Source organism: Boleophthalmus pectinirostris, unplaced genomic scaffold, assembly GCF_026225935.1.
Source record: "Boleophthalmus pectinirostris isolate CB_2022bp ecotype Guang Dong unplaced genomic scaffold, ASM2622593v1 HiC_scaffold_7, whole genome shotgun sequence".
Classification (NCBI taxonomy): Eukaryota; Metazoa; Chordata; class Actinopteri; order Gobiiformes; family Gobiidae; genus Boleophthalmus; species Boleophthalmus pectinirostris.
Genome location: NW_026571473.1, coordinates 29,369,310 through 29,386,972, shown reverse-complemented (window position 1 = coordinate 29,386,972; position 17,663 = coordinate 29,369,310). Strand labels below are relative to the sequence as shown.

The following is a 17,663-nucleotide window of genomic DNA, read 5'->3' as shown; positions in this document are numbered from 1 at the left end:
AATCGATCGTTAATTCTTCCGACGATCGATTAAGAAAATTTCATCGAATGCCCATCCCTAATTATAACACATCTTAGAGCTCACAAGAATCAATTTTGTGTAATACAGGACCTTCAACCTGTAATAAATCCATGATCTAAGTACTTTCTGACTAAATGATGTAAGTATTACCTACAGCAAATCAGTCAGACACGCAAAAAAGAAACTTGTGAAAAGAATTTGGTAGCTATCAGCCTGAATAATAATAATAAATAATAATACATGATACAAATTGAAACACGTACTTGTTGTGGAATTCATAAATCTCTGGCAGGTTTCCAAACAGCACGTCTCGTTTGTTCTCCAGCGACGGGGGGATGAGGTGACTCAGCTCTGAGTTGTCCAGTTCTGAGTAGTATCCCTGAACACAAACACAAACATTTAGAGCTATTCAACTTGGGGAAGGTGAAGGTGAGTACATCGAGTAGATAAATGTTAAGTGGGTTGTGGTTTTGATTATAAAATAGCTTTATCTAGTAATGCACAAGCACAGCGTTTTCATTTCTTTCGAGTTCGGATACCAATACCAACTGTGCAGAAATGCCAATTCAAGTTGTTTTTTTCAACTCAAATAACTAGAAAACTGATCAAAATATATTAAGCAACAGTTATTCTTTAAGTGATTTTAAGATGTACTAAGTTAAAACAGGTCACTAGATATTTCAGCTTGTTTTTGTGGACTTCAGAATGACGAAAATACCTTCTGAAAGGTCAAAAGTGCTGAAAATGGCATCAAAAGTTTACTGGATTGGACACTGGAAGTTGATACTGGTGCATAGTTGATACTTTTATACTTTAACATTTTATTTATGATAATTTTGGGTACATTTGTGCGTAATTATTTGCAAAATATCTGATCTTTTACAGTTGTTGTTGACCAGTAGGTCCAGTAGTAGGTGTAGTAGTATATATCACAAAAGCATCCCTTTATATGGACGGTCTGCATCTGATACTAAAATATTTTATCTGTTTTCAACATCAGAGTAAAAGTTGTAAGCAGAACTAGACTTAACTTGCGTGATGACTGCGATTTCACTTCTCCATCTAAAGAAGCTGTACATTTAGTGAAGTGGATATTAATGTATGAGAAAGGAGCTAAGACACAGTTAGATTTAAATGTATAGTTCCTCTTTTCATGGTTTTAAAATTACACAATGCAGTTTTAATTTGACAAAACTTAGACTGAAAGCATAATCAAAGAACATACACAGCAGAAAGTGGAGTGCTAAAACTGACTCTCACAGAATCAGTTTTAAAATATTCTCAGGGTTTTTATCAGTCCAGTCTGTTCTTGAGTTAATTTAACATTTATGGACCAGTAAATCAAGAGTTATATTCATGTTTTGAGAGTGAACAGATAACACTTTGTAGGGTTATCCTGATTTATCTAAACACACAAACAGAGTCGCTTTATTTTAGTCAATTTAAGATGAAACTGTGTTCAAAACTGGTTCAAACTGGTCTTCTCTCGAGGGATTTTGAGTGGTGGGTGTGAGGTGCCAAATTAAAACTAGGGGAAGTTGATTTAATGTCAACCATATCAATTCTGGAAAATAACGCCAACTCGAACCCCCTTTTAACTTTCAAATAGTTCCATCAGAAAGAATGATCAGAGACACGATAGTAGTTCTCTCCGTTTTTGTAGCATTGAGCATGTCCCCCCTCCACTCAGAGGAGGGGACCATGCTCGTATATTTAAACAAAGGGAAGCTTTTTGGATTCTCCAAACTTTAGCTCCAAAGGGACTCAATGACGATTTTAATCTTAGCATTTTTTTGTAGACACTTTTTATATCATGAGGTCTCTCGCTTCAGGTGGGATATATACAGTGTTGGGGAGTAACAGATTACATGTTCTGGAGTTACGTAATCAGAGTACAAATTATGAGTAACTGTATTCAGTTACAGTTACTGTTTCAGTGAGTGGTAATTGGATTACAGTTACTTTGTTGAAAAAAATGGATTACATGGCGGTATTTTCCTGTTTTCACATTTTGAGTCATATCCCCCTTTTTCCCCCGGTAATTCCACTCATTCCCGGAAACTAAACCAGGTCTAAACTAGATCTGAACCAGGTCTAAACCAGGTCTAAAACCAGGACTAAAACAGGACTAAAACAGGACTAAACTAGAACTAAACCAGGACTAAAACAGGACTAAAAGCAGGTCTAAACGAGATCTAAACGAGATCTAAACCAGGTCTAAACCAGGTCTAAAACCAGGACTAAACCAGGACTAAAACAGGACTAAAACAGGATTTAACAGGACTAAATCATGCTGCATGGACGAGTCTCCTCTTCTATCAATAATATTTTTAATATGGTTAAGTAAAGTCTGGGCTTTTTATTGTTTTGTAGCAGACAAAACATCTTATGTGAAGATTTCCTCATCTTTGCTTCTCTACAGCAAATCAAGTAATCCAAAGTATTCAGATTACGTTACTCACTTTAAGTAATTTAATGGATTCCGTTACAAACTACATTTTGGGGTATGTAATCTGTAATCTGTAGGGGAATACATTTTAAAAGTCACCTTCCCAACACTGGCTATATATAGGCTATATTTTAAAATCCATTGTATATATATATATATATATATATATATATATATATATATATATATATATATATATATATATATATATATATATATATATATATAGATGTGTACATGGCACGACAGTATTATTTTATAGTTGGGTGAATATTTACTCTGTTTATATGTATCCAGATATTCTTATTTTTCTATTATTATTCAATGAGTTTTCTACTAATTATTAATATTTCATTATTATTATTATGGATCAGTTCTCTGCTCTCTCTTTTCTTTTTCTTCCCCCTTCACTACACTGTATGTTGATTGTCTTTGTTTTTTGAATTATGGGGTTTTGAGTGCACTGTTTCTTTATGACCTGTCACCCTTGGGTGCTTGCCACACTCTAATTAAATTGGCCACCTGAGCTCTCATCCTGGTGCCGAAACGTTGCACAGTTTGTCCTAATAAATCTCACAATTTGCAAGTAAGACGGTGTGCGGGATTTTTCTCTATGTAACTTTCAAATTGTTAAAATAACACTTTTTGTCTTAAAAACAACTCTGAAATATTTGACACTGTAATTTTAACCCTCCAGTTTTTGCTGTGTAGTAATAGTATAGATACAAAACTTTGGCTGCATCTCATTCCCCTTCATTGGCTCCTTGTTTCCTTAGGTCATCTGTCACCTTGCCTTTTCTGAGGAATAGGTTGTGTTCACGTTCTAGGATTTGATGACTTCTTCATTTCAGATGGAGGGCAGGGGCATACTGATATTTTGCAGTGACATCACAATAGTTCTATACTGTATGAACAGTGTTGGGAAGGTGACTTTTAAAATGTATTCCCCTACAGATTACAGATTACATCCCCAAAATGTAGTTTGTAACGGAATCCATTAAATTACTTTAGGTGAGTAACGTAATCTGAATACTTTGGATTACTTGATTTGCTGTAGAGAAGCAAAGTCTAGGATATTGTAACATAAGATGTTTTGTCTGCTAAAAAAAAATGAAAAGCCCAGACTTTACTTAACTGTATTAAAAATATTATTGATAGAAGAGGACGAGACACGTCCACACAGCATGGTTTAGTCCTGTTAAATCTTGGTTTAGTCATGGTTTAGACCTGGTTTAGATCTAGTTTAGACCTGGTTTTAGTCCTCGTTTAGACCTGGTTTAGACCTGGTTTAGATCTAGTTTAGACCTGGTTTTAGTCCTGGTTTAGAAATGGCTTAGACCTGGTTTAGATCTTGTTTAGACCTGGTTTAGATCTAGTTTAGACCTGGTTTAGACCTGGTTTAGATCTAGTTTAGACCTGGTTTAGACCTGGTTTAGATCTAGGTTAGACCTGGTTTAGACCTAGTTTAGACCTGGTTTAGATCTAGTTTAGACCTGGTTTAGACCTGGTTTAGACCTGGTTTAGACCTGGTTTAGATCTAGTTTAGACCTGGTTTAGACCTGGTTTAGACCTGGTTTAGACCTGGTTTAGAGACTGGTTTAGATCTAGTTTAGACCTGGTTTAGATCCTAGTTTAGACCTGGTTTAGACCTGGTTTAGATCTAGTTTAGACCTGGTTTAGACCTGGTTTAGATCTAGTTTAGACCTGGTTTAGACCTGGTTTAGATCTAGTTTAGACCTGGTTTAGACCTGGTTTAGACCTGGTTTAGATCTAGTTTAGACCTGGTTTAGACCTGGTTTAGATCTGGTTTAGATCTAGTTTAGACCTGGTTTAGAGCTGGTTTAGAGCTGGTTTAGACCTGGTTTAGATCTAGTTTAGACCTGGTTTAGACCTGGTTTAGATCTAGTTTAGACCTGGTTTAGACCTGATTTAGACCTGGTTTAGATCTAGTTTAGACCTGGTTTAGACCTGGTTTAGATCTGGTTTAGATCTAGTTTAGACCTAGTTTAGTTTCCGGCAATGAGTGGAATTACAGGAAAAAAAAAAAAAAAAAGCGGGGGGATATAGCCCAAAATGTGAAAACAAGAAAACAGGAAAATACCGCCGTGTAATCCATTTATTTCAATGAAGTAACTGTAATCCAATTACCGCTTACGTAAACAGTAACTGTAACTGAATACAGTTACTCATAATTTGTACTCTGATTACGTAACTCTGGTACATGTAATCTGTTACTCCCCAACACTGTGTATGTACTTGTATGTCTATGGTAGAATATTCAGCAGTTACTATGGCGACACAATGCACACATTAGGAAACACAGGCTGACACCTTTTCAGGACTTTTGGGCATGTTAGAAAGATTCTGCCTTTTTAAAAACATACCTGGAGTATTTAGTTTCATTCACACATGTTTGAGTAATCTTGCATTATTTTTGAGCTTTGTCTACATCTCCAAAGCTCAAAATGCTCTGTTCCACCTTGTGATGTCATGAAGTGGTAGTTTTCAAGTTGACAACTACGTTTTACCTTTTGTTTAATAGAGATTGGGAATTCTTCAGCTGAAATTATCCAAATGAATCTAGTGAAGGTGTTGGAGTTTAAAAACACAGTGAAGCGCTTATTGTTTTACCACATGACATCACAAGGTGGAACATAGTGTTTTCAGTTTGAGAGAAGAACACAGCTTAAATATGCAGGATTTGTGTGCAAAACATGTGTGAATTAGAGATGCGCGGATGAGCTATTTTTTCATCCGCAACCGCAACATAAAACTCATCATCAGCCCGCTGTCCATTTTGCACCGAAGGTTTTCAAAACCGCACCCGCCCGCCATCCGCCGATTGATTTTAGATTTTAGAACAATCATACAGCAAACAAACTAAGGAGCCTCGATAAAAATGCAAACTCTATAGCTCATTCATTCCAAAATTCGCTCAGCGTGTATGTTCGCATTCTTAATTGTCCGTAACAACCCCAAACTTACCTGGTTTTCTTGCGCAGCTAATTAATTGACAACGTTTTCCGACTAGGCTATTTTTGAACCTTCTTGCCTTCATGTTGGATGTTGTTACATTCTGAACATTCTGCCATTGCCCGATGTTATTTCAAAGTCATAGCCTCACTCCATTGGTCTTTCTTTAAGTTTTAAATCCCCCGAGTGGTAGTCTACACTATAATGTCTGCGTGTTTTAAAATATAACTGATATCGAAACAAAACAAAAAAAAAGCATAACTAAATAAATATGGCCCTATAGCCACTTATGTGTTGGCAAACAGCTGAAATAAATTAGAAATAATAAAATAAACTGCATATAATATGTGCCTCGTAAACCTTAGGCATCAATAACCCGACACAACCTTAACCTTCAGAGCATAAACACGAGGTCAAATGGGCTAATTAAGGATATGACGTACACTTCATACTACAAGCATAGACAGAGACTCGTCTTTTCAGATGTAGTTGACTAACAATAACTTTTTTTTTTTTTTTTTTTTTTTTAGTAGTTAAACCGCCACCCGCCCGAATTTAATTAAAATATAATTTTTCGTCACGTCATCCGCCCGACCCGCGGATTAACCGCGGATACCGCGGTTGTAACCGCAATCCGCGCATCTCTAGTGTGAATGAAACAAAACACAACCCCAGATATGTTTTTTGATGAGAAAATAGCATTATAAATCTGAAAATAGGGTAATACTGGCCTTTTACAATCTATTAAGGAGACAAGGCAAGGAGAGAGAAGAAATGGGACATGGCCTTGTTGTGCCTTTACCTCCATGATGCTCTGAAGCTCCTCGACATACAGCCTCTCCGTCTCAATCAGCTCCGTCATGATGTGTCTGGAAAACAACATTACAGGCATTAAATATTTATAATTTCATCGATTTCAGACAGAGAGGATCTGTTCAAGCTCTCATAAACAATAACAGCTTTGGATCGCTTCAGGGGAGTGGGCTCTGATCTAATTAGAAAAGCTTCTAAATGTGAGGCAATATGACGACCACAACATCAAGAGTGGCCTGTGGCAAAGAAAATAATATAATTGTTCTCTCACAGTGTAGATAGTAATATATATATAGTCCCTAAACAGTTATTAGTGATATCTGATTTTTCCCATGTCAATATTAAAAGTTCTAGATTAAACAAAATTAACTCTTGTGAACTTTACGCCATGTTAGAATGGTTCTACCTCCTCAAAAACATACGCGAGATGTGTTTGATTCATGCACATATGTCTTAATAACATTTCCAAAGCTCAAAATGTTCTGTTCCACCTTGTGATGTCATGAAGAGGTAGTTTTCGAGTTAACAATTGCTTTTAACCTTCAGTTCAGTAGAGATCGGCAATTTCAGGGAAGAGTGGAGCAGTTCCCATATTACCACATGACATCACAAGGTGGAATAAGGTGGTTTATTTTTGTTTGAGAGAAGAATGCAGCTTAAATATACAGGGTTTGCATTGTGTAACTTTTCTGGAGAATGTCCACAACCTGTTTGTCTCCATGGAGATGTTAAAGGTTTGGTCTAAAGTATCCAGAGTATGGTATTAATCTGTCTAGTATTTATTCAACTAAGTGCTCAAAAATCTCAAAAAACATAAATTTATATTCTTTATATTCACCTCTCCATAGGGGTGTGCAAAAATATTGAAATATACCGTATCGTTTAATGTGACGATACAGTGTCGATATGACCAAATTTACAAACGCCTCCTTTAAAGGGCCCATGTTACATTTCTGATCCATGTTCTAAAGTTGTTTCCTCATCAAAACAAAGCCGTAGTTGTGTTTTGTTTCATTCACACATGTTTAATGCATAAACCCTGCATATTTTAGCATTTAGTGTTCTTGCTGCAAACACTCTGCTCCACCTTGTGATGTCAGAAGTGCTCCGCTGTGTTTTTAAACTCCATACACCTTCATTAGAATCATTTGGATAATTCTATACATAGAATTGCCAGTCTCTGCTGAATAAAAGGTAAAAGGTAGCTGTTAACTTGAAAAATACCATTTCAGGACATCATTAAGTAGAACAGAACATTTTGAGCTTTGGAGATGTAGACTGTCTAATAATAAAAGCTTACTCAATCATGTGTGAATGAAATAACACAGGTCCAGGAAACAACATTCTAACACAGCTTAAAGTTTAAAATTTTTTACAACAACGGCAGTAACTGTATAATACTTCCTTGTTGCTGGAAAGTACAGTTACAGATAGAATTCACCCTTATCTTTAGTGTGCACATTTTTATGAAACAATAGAAGTCTGGCAAATGTACTGGTCTCTCCCATATGACACAAGCCACACAGAGCTGACCCTGTCCACAATCTACAGCTTTCCACAATGAATGAGTTTGTGGAAGTAACAGCAAGAGATTCAAAAACAGCCTTGTATGATAAAATATAAATCTAGAGAGATCTGGGTTTTACCTGTGATGCAACAATCTGGGTAGAATGCAAATTTTTGAGTTCTCAGACTACTTTGGATTGGATGTTTTTCTTAGTCTGTAAATAACTTTGAATTCATTTTGTCTATGAATTGTGCTATACAAATACATTTTCTGTACCTTAATGGATTAATGAAACAAGTATGAATGAAGGAAAATACAATGTCAATTTTGCATAATATACCTTCTTTTTCGGACTATAAGTTGCTCTTTTTTTCATGGTTCGGGTGGTCCTGCGATACTCCTGTGCGACTTATATATTAAAATTTTCACGCTGATAGCGGCAAGAGGGAGCCTCTAGGCTTGTGTGTCATTATCTAGTACGACTATTACTCCTGTACCACTGTCACTTCACTCTACTGTGCATGTCTCCTGCAGAAAAAGCCTCTGTCCTGCTGCAAGTAGCGAAATATTCAGCCAAAAACGGTAATTGAGCAGCAGAAAGAAAGTTTGGAGTGAGCGAGAAACTTGTGAGGGACTGGTGGAAAGCGGGGATGGAGAACACAGCTTGACGGTAACCAGGAGGATGCACCATGTAACTTTCCTGGAAGTCACTGGATGAATCCACAAAGCATGAACTTCAGTGACAACCGGATTCAGAAAGGCCGGAATAATTCAAACTGGAACTGATGCTGAGTCTGACGACAGCTACACAGAAGAGGAAGCGGCGCTCAGTTTACATCATGGATCTATGGTTTATCTCCGGACGTCGCGCAGAAGTAACACCGAAGATAAAGAATTCAATGGATTTAGTAATTTGGAGTAGATCAAGATTTTGATAAACTTTTGTTCTGTTGTTTATGCTATAATTATCTGAATAACTGTTCATATGTTACATTAACACATTAACGCCTATTCAGTCTGTTCTTCTCTGTTCTATTGTTATTATAACTTCCCTTTCAAGATGAAATGTCAGTTCTTGGTCTCTGATTTTATAAAATACATTTCCCCAAAAAGTGAGACTTATAGTTCAGTATCATATGTTTTTTTCTTCTTCATTACACATATTTTGGCTAGTGTGACTTATACTTATAGTATAACTTATAGCCTTATATTCTTATAACTTATATTATAACAACTTATAGTCTGAAAAATATGGTATGTCTTTTAAAGGGCCTATATTATGCCATTTTTTTAATATTATAATGAACAAAAGGTTGATGTTCACTTAAAAACTACGGCTTCATGACATCACATGTTGGAACAGAGCATTTTGAGGTTTGGAGATGCAGACAGACTAATAACACGTTACTCAAATGTGTCAATGAAACACAACACAATTCTAGGAATGTTTTTGATGTGGCAATGACATTATAACATGGCTTAAAGATTACAATAGTCAATTTTGCTAATTACGGGACCTTTAATAAAGGTTTTGTTCATTAAGAATTAAGTTTCTTTATGCTTCATTAAACCTGTCATTTATAATTAGATTGTTCAGGTGAGTCTGAACAAAGGTCAGGTGAGGAAAGGAGGGAGGTTTTATATCTGACATCTACTGGTAACAAAAGAAATCAAATTAACATATACAGAAGGTAGCTTTAAAGGTGCACTATGTAATTTTTTGTTTGGACATTTGTCACCTGATTGTTATTGCGCTACCTGCAATGTTCCACAGTATGACATTAAACAGCTCAACCTTACATTTATTCAATTACAGATGGTTTTATAACTCACAAACACCTTGAAAAACTGGCATTCTGACTGTGAGCGGGGTCGCCTCTCCACAGATCTGAGCTGTAACTTGGTCTGGTTTGGTCTCCATGAAAATTCCATATTGTGAACATTTCTGTCGCGATAAACATTTGACAAATTCTCCACCAGAAAAGTTAAAAAATGCATCTTTAAGACTATTAAAAGCGAAATTACTGCAAAGTCTAACCAAACACCAACTGTACTTTTTATCCAAAACAACTCCACTGATGGAAGCAATTATCAGAGCACTGTGGTTCGAGCAACGTCTCAGTCGCGGTGAGTTGGTGAGTCATAGTATAAGTATTTACCCTAACGCGATTAGAGCTAGGAATGTCTCGCACAATCAGATTAGTATCTCCTCATTATGGGCCGGTGCAGAGTGTCCATGTTAAAAATTGCACCTCCTCGTTCTACACTGTCTCTATTCTATCTATGGGGGAAGATGTAATTGGGTTAGACAAGCGAGCTGTACACACTGGAAAAACGAGTCTGATTTACGCTCAGTTGGAGTTTTTTCTTACGGCTGCACAGTTAAAGAGCATATTTTATGTTAATTTTAAATGGTAAAAGTGCAGTTGTGTCTTTAGGCAGCTAACCGCCACAGAAAACGGGGTGAATGAATAATGCTTTGTACTCGTAAAGCGGTTTGGGATTATAGTACACTATTTTCTGATCTGTGTTATAATGTTTCCTCATCAAGAACATACGTGAAGTTGTGTTTTGTTTCATACACACAATGTTTAACACAACCCCTGCAAATTTAGGCTGAGTTCTTCTCTCAAAACGTTCTGTTCCACCTTGTGATGTCATGTGATAATGCAGGGAGTGCCCCACTGCGTTTCCATACACCTTCACAGTGAAATCATTTAAATTATTCTAATGCCTTCAGTAGGATCATTTGAATGATTTCTGAAATTGCCAGTCTCTGCTGAAGAAAAGGTAAACAGAAGCTATAAAAATTTGATCGCAAAAAAAAGGTAAAAAGTAGCTAAAACAACCACTTCATGACATCACAAGGTGGAACAAAGCATTATGAGCTTTGGAGATGTAGACAAACTAATTAAAAAGATTACCGTAAACATGTGTATACAACAATTTGATACAATATGATAAAAAATTTATAACATGAATTAAAGCTCACAATCTTTTTTTTTTTTTGTAATATAGGATCTTCAAATAATGCAGTGCAAATACTAATACAATATCATATTTAAAACTTAGGTTAGTCACATTTTTATATGCCTATATCAAAAGGTCAGTCTAAGACTACACTGTAAGCAATTGCTGTAAATTTACGGCCAATTTCCAACAGTAATATACTGTATTACTGTAATACAGTTTTATACTGTAATTTGCAATGCATTGTGGGCTGCTGAACGTGAAGCAACAGCACACGTGCCTTCAACAGTATGTTAATGTAATAAATCAGAGTAAATCTGGTGTGCGCTAAACTTGCGAGGGAAAGTTTTACTGCCAGTGCATCGGAGACATGCGTTGCAAGACGACCTGCTTCCTCTGCATCGGATTGTGCATCTACAAATAAAACGGTAAGTAAAAACTGTCTTTGCCAAGAGAATACAAGTAAAATCATGTTTGAAATCGAACTGTTATCTAGTGAGTGAGTGTGTTATTGTAATTTATTTTTTGCATTTGATTTTGCTATGGTCAATTTAATATACTGCTCTTCCTTCGAACGAGTGACAAAAGCAGCTCAGTTAATGCTACACAGTCACGTTAGCATAACCAGGAGGGAAAGAGGTGCATGAATTAAAGCTAGAACATATTTACATCTAGCAGAGAGTATTAAGGGGTTATAACGAGTAAACTACAGTTGGTTGATGAGGAAATAGTGAAATGACAGAGAACAGAGATGGTGTGGTGAGTTTATTTTACTTCCTGTCGAGTCTGAATGAAATTTGTTAAACACTGAGTTGAGGCAAGTTAGCTAACGTTAATCCTTGTTTGGTAAAACAACTTTTACATGAGGCGTAACAATTTTTGTAACAATTAGACTGTTGAAAATGGGTTTGCTTTCTTGAAATTTTGAATTTAATTTATCTAAATTGTCTGTCTGTTGCAATATGTTATTTGGTCTCCTGCGTGCCACAGACACACGCACACAGACAGGAATAAATTGGCTGATGAAAAGTGGTCTCATGGAAAAAAAATAATAATAATAATAATTCCAGTGGCAGAGCGTGCATTTCACACCTAGGCCTTCAGTAGTGCTCCGTCTGAAACAATCCTCAATAACTATTTCATGGTTACCTAGCTTACGAAGGATGTAATGTTATTGTACGTAATCCGTGTATCATTCGTTCATTCGTTTTTCAATATAAAACCAAAAATAAGAAAACGAAAAAACAACAGTTTTCTTCGTTATTTGTCTCCAAAACCAAAATGAAAAAACGGATAACGATTCGTTTTTTCAGTTTTCGATTTTGTGTTTAAATGAAGAATGGAAAAAACGGATAACGGCCGTTTCCCGTTTACGTGACTTCCGTGACTGCGATGCCGAACTTTTGCACCGCATACGGGCTGAACCGGGACTGATCCAGGTCCGAGACCAGACCGAGACCAGAGCGGGACTGAGACCGGGACCAGACCGGGACCAGACCGGGACCAGAGCGGGACCAGACCGGACTCCGAGCTTTGACTCCGAGCCTCCATGGGGTCCGAGCCTCAGCTTGGAGCTCCGGCCCTGTCGTGGGCTCTGAGCCTCCGGTCTGGTCCCGGTCTGGTCCTGGTCTTGTCTCGATCTCGGTCTCAGGCCCGCTCTGGTCCCGGTCTGGTCCCAGTCTCACCGTATACGGACTGAATCAGGACGGATCCAGGTCCGAGACCAGACCGAGCTGCTCTGGTCCTCCGCGCTCAAGAACCGCGGCTGATTCCGAGGTGGTGCAAAGTCTCCGACTGACGCTTTCACCCCAACGAAAACGAACCGAACTAAGAGCTTTTGGTTCAGATGGACCAGGTCCGGGACCAGACCGGGACCAGAGCGCTACTGAGACTCAGTCCCGCTCTGGTCCCGGTCTGGTCCCGGTCTCAGTCCCGCTCTGGTCTCGGACCTGGATCAGTCCTAGTTCAGTCCGTACGCGGTGCAAAAGTTCGGCATCGCAGTCACGGAAGTCACGTAAACGGGAAACGGCCGTTATCCGTTTTTTCCATTCTTCATTTAAACACAAAATCGAAAACTGAAAAAACGAATCAATATCCGTTTTTTCATTTTGGTTTTGGAGACAAATAGCGAAGAAAACTGTTGTTTTTTCGTTTTCTTATTTTTGGTTTTATATTGAAAAACAAATGAACGAATGATACACGGATTGTACGTCCCTTATTTTTGATTATTGTGTTTGTTGCTGTTTAGAGTGGCAACGCTGGAATAAAGTGAGGAAGAGGAACAACAACTAGCCTGGTGACACTCATTTCTCCATGACTGAGATGATTGCTCTTTGAATCACTGTCCACACCTACTCATACGAATGCACTTACTTTTAAGAGGTAAAACACAAGCCTTACAGGACTCTTTGGTGGTAAAGCTCAAGCCTAACTCACAGAACTTGTTTAAAAGCTACACAAACTTCACCATACTATTTTAAAAGTTTAAAACATGAGTCTATGTCACAGAACTCCTTTAAGAAGTAAAAGTACCTCAGAGACCTATTTTAAGAGTTAAAACTATGGAGTAAGAACGCTTTTAGAAATATTTGTGTGCATAGAATCTGTGCATATTTGGGAAATCCGTGCATATTTGTCTGTGGTTGAGCATAAAATAAATATTCGTAAAATCTCGAATGCGTCCAGTCGTACATAAAATATACTGTGTGTATTTTATCCATCAGAATACGAACTGAAAAGTTACGACATCAAGAATTACAATCACGAAATGAAAATTTACAATTACGCTTTCTTCAGTACGAATATGAATTCACAGACCCGACTGTCAAAAATACATCACTTCACAAGCAGAAGAAACATCAATCGAGATGCATGGTTACATGGTTTAATCATGTTTTAGTCCTGGTTCAGTCCTGGTTTAGTCCTGGTTTAGTCCTGGTTGAGTCCTGGTTGAGTCCTGGTTTAGTCCTGGTTTAGTCCTGGTTTAGTCCTGGTGTAGTCCTGGTTTAGTCCTGGTTTAGACCTGGTTTAGTCCTGGGATCAGTTCTGGTTTAGACCTGGTTCAGTCTGTATGCGGCCCAAAAGTCCGGTATCTCGATTGATGTTTCTTCTGCTTGTGAAATGATGTTGTATTTTTGACAGTCGAGTTGTGTCTGTGAATTTGTATTCGTACTGAAGAAAGTGTAATCGTAAATTCTCATTTCGTGATTGTAAGTCTTGATGTTGTAACTTTTCAATTTGTATTCTGATGGATAAAATGCACACAATACATTCTATGTATGACTGGACTAATTTGAGACTTTACAAATATTTATTTTATGCTCAACTACAGACAAATATGCACGGATTTCTATCCTATGCACAAGAATATTTCTAAACCAGGACTGATCCCAGGACTGAACCAGGAGGACTAGATAGTTTTTTCCCCCAAATGTTGCCATTGACTGAAATTCTTACTGAGGTATAGTTCTATAGACAGTAGATAATACATTCCAGTAAATCTATATGCTGTAGATATAATTTCTTTTTGATAGAACATATACATGTACCTCACAGGACTAGGAAAAAACAGCTTACCTACAGTTTCTTCCCAAATGTTGTAACTGATGCCTATTTTCGACAAGTTCTTACTGATGTGTATTTTCACAATTGTCTTAATATACATTTTCAAAATCTTGGAAAAGTGTGTTTTACAAATGTTGTTATTGATACATACTTTTAGATGTTCTTAGTGATGCATATTTGCAAACAGCAGAGAATACACTGGAGTAAATTTATACTTAAACTGCCTTTTGAGAGCATATAAGCATTCCTTAATTCTTTCTAGGTTAAACACTCATTTCCTTTGTATTAGTCGCCTCAGTGTTTGGCCCAATTGGTTGATCCAAGGTAAAGTTCAGTATGGTATTTGTTAAACAATAGTATGGAAACAGTTACAACTTTTTTGTGCTTTCATGTTTGGTAAGGTCTCTGACATGCAATCTGAGAATTTTTTGTTAATTGCCATTGCATCCTGCAGACACTATTTGGCTATTTTTATTTTGCTACTCAGAATCTCTTTGGCTTGTCATGTAACATTTTTTGTTTATTATTATTATTATTATTATTATTATTATTATTATTATTATTATTATTATTATTATTTTGTATTATTACAGTAACAGTATTCATATTGACAATGCCTGTGTGATTTATATCCTTTGTAAATTGTTTATTGGTTATTATGCATAGGTTTAAGGAATAGTCCACAGAACAATTTTAATTTTGATTGCAGTGAATTTTGAGATTTTAGATATTCTAAAGTGCTGAGTCACTGTATTATGCCTGGCTACAGTAAACATTTAGTAACCCAAGGACGTTGTAAATTAAAATAATCACTGAAATACTGCATTTTATTTTTACTGTAATAGGTTATGATCTGTGAATTGGTCAACAGTATGGAAACTACAAAATTACAGTATATTGGAGGATCTCTGCTGCCAGTAGTTAATTGTAAATAAAAAATTTAAAAAAAGCACACATATATATTGTATTTCACCAAAACAATAATAAGCTGTAAAGTCAAATTACTAAATAACAGTAAAGTGCTGGCGTCTCTGCTGCCAGAACTTTACTGTAAATTTAAAAAAATACAGAAATATACTGTAATTCACTATTACAGCAATATGCCGTGAGGTGAATTCACAGTACAAATACTGTAAAATAACAGTATTGTGCAGGCGTCTCTGCTGCCAGCTCTTTACTGTTATTTTACAGAGAAATTCTTTACAGTGTATATAAAAATGCACTATGTAATATTGCTCGTATCCATGGAGATGTTATTGCTTTCCCAGGATTGTTCCACAGTTCCACAGCATTAAACATTGCATTTTCCATGAGACAAGCAGGTTACACCACCAGGCCAAGTTACAGGTCAGATCTATGGAGAGGCGACCCCACTCACAGTATGAATGCATGTTTTTCAAGTTTTTTGTTAGCAATAAAAAACAACAGAATAAATGCAAGACAAATACGTTTAATTCTGAGGAATAATCCAGGCAAAGCAATGAAATGAAAATTTACTGTGTTAACTACATTTTCACTCAAGCAAAAAAAGATTTAACAGTGATAACTGAAGTGTTGACGTCAATGTGCATGTCTCACATTCCATCCATGCTTTATCAGAAAACAATACAAAAACAGTTTGCCCATACAAGAATAATCTTCATTGTTTTTAACATTTTACCCTCGTCAAAAACATGCCTGAAGAGGTTTTAGATGTCATCCATGCATGATTCAGTAGTTTAGCAATTTATCCCACGCTGATTGTGCTGTGATAGTGCTCTGAAGGGGGAACTTGGAAAACTCAGAAAGCCAAGTTACTTATCTTTCGCATCTGCAGTGACGCGTTCGTTGTATCGGATCGTTGTGATGAAGAAGGAGCTGAGTTGAAAGGCAAAGCTCTACATTTATTGGTCAATCTACAGTTCTACCCTCACCTATGGTCATGAGCTTTGGGTAATGACCGAAAGGACAAGATCACAGATACAAGCAGTTGTACTGAGTTTCCCGCGCAGAGTGGCTGGGTGCTCCGTTAGAAAGAGTCGCTGTTACACCAGAGGAGCTCAGAGTAGACCCGCTGCTCCTCCACGTCGAGAAGAGCAGCTGAGGCTTGGGCATCTATTCTGTCTATTCTGCTGTTAATACCCCATAGAAGTAAAATATCCCCTCTTCAAAGGTGCACTATGTAACATTTCTAGAAGAGGGTCCGCTACCTGCTTAATTCCATGGAAATGTTATTGCTTTGTCTAGAATATTCCACAATATATATTAAAACCTATATATTACAAGAGAGAGAAGTTACAGCACTACATTACAAGTCAGATCTGTGGAGATTCACCCTTATTCACAGAAGGAATTATTGCATTTTTAAGCAATAGAAACACCCATAATTAAAAAGTACTAGATGGATATGTTTAACATCATATCATGGAACATTCCAGGCAAAGAAATAATATCTCCATGGAGACAAAGAGGTGGCGGACCCTGAACCGAAAATGTTGCACAGTGCATCTTTAAAGGCTGTCATTTTATCTTCATGTACACACACACAAGCACACACACACAAGTAAGAAACAAGTACAGAAATAAACTTTCTCAGGGAAAGTATTCAAAAGTTTAAATATGGAACAACTAAATGCCAGTAGCTGCACATAGTAAAGCATCTCATATCTTTTACCATTGACTTTCCCATAATATGTGGAGGAGAGTAGTGAGTCATAAGGGAAAACATGACCAAAATATGGCCCACCGCTCTCACATTTTCCTGGACTCAAAGAGAAACAAATCATGGACTATGTGGAGATGGAGAGATGTGTGGTTTTTGAGCTGTGGAGTGTAAGAATATAGAAACAGACAATACAACTAAACTAAAAACTAAATTAACTGGGAGTATTTGAGAGTAATATGATACCACTAATGTTATATTTACATTAGTTACTACTACTGTAACATGCAACTCTACTATACCTGTTAATACAACAACTATTAAAGCTACTACAACTACTATAAATAATACAAATACAACTAGTACTGCTATTATTTGTCATGAATAACTCAAGTACTGTGGAAACACTACTGCTCCTTACTGCGATTATTCAGAGTGTATTTCTTTGTGACTAATTGGTCTATTGCTGTGTAACATCTCGAAATATATACAGTATAATTACTTCTACAGTTCCTACAACTAGTACTACTTTTACTAGGGGTGTAATGGTATATGTATTTATGCCGAACCATTTCAATACAGGACCGCCGGCCGCCTTGACAACAATTGTCCCCCGCCTTGACTAAGTCCCTCCGAGCCACGTGAATCCTCGCAAAACTACAGCCCCAGTCCTTAAACTTCATCCTGGAACTGTTAGTTAGCAACACTACTACTACTACCACTAT

The 17,663-nt window shown here is 36.9% G+C and overlaps 1 protein-coding gene across 1 annotated transcript in view; it reads right to left on the bottom strand.

The window, feature by feature from the left end:
- mcf2l2 (MCF.2 cell line derived transforming sequence-like 2) overlaps positions 1 to 17,663 on the bottom strand; it is a 197,313-nt gene that overhangs the window by 94,070 nt on the left and 85,580 nt on the right. The window contains exons 16-17 of the mRNA XM_055165252.1: positions 6,027 to 6,312; positions 285 to 400 (exon numbers count right to left, since the gene is read on the bottom strand). Coding sequence (XP_055021227.1) covers positions 285 to 400; positions 6,027 to 6,312 — 402 coding nt within the window. The remainder of the gene's footprint in view (positions 1 to 284; positions 401 to 6,026; positions 6,313 to 17,663) is intronic.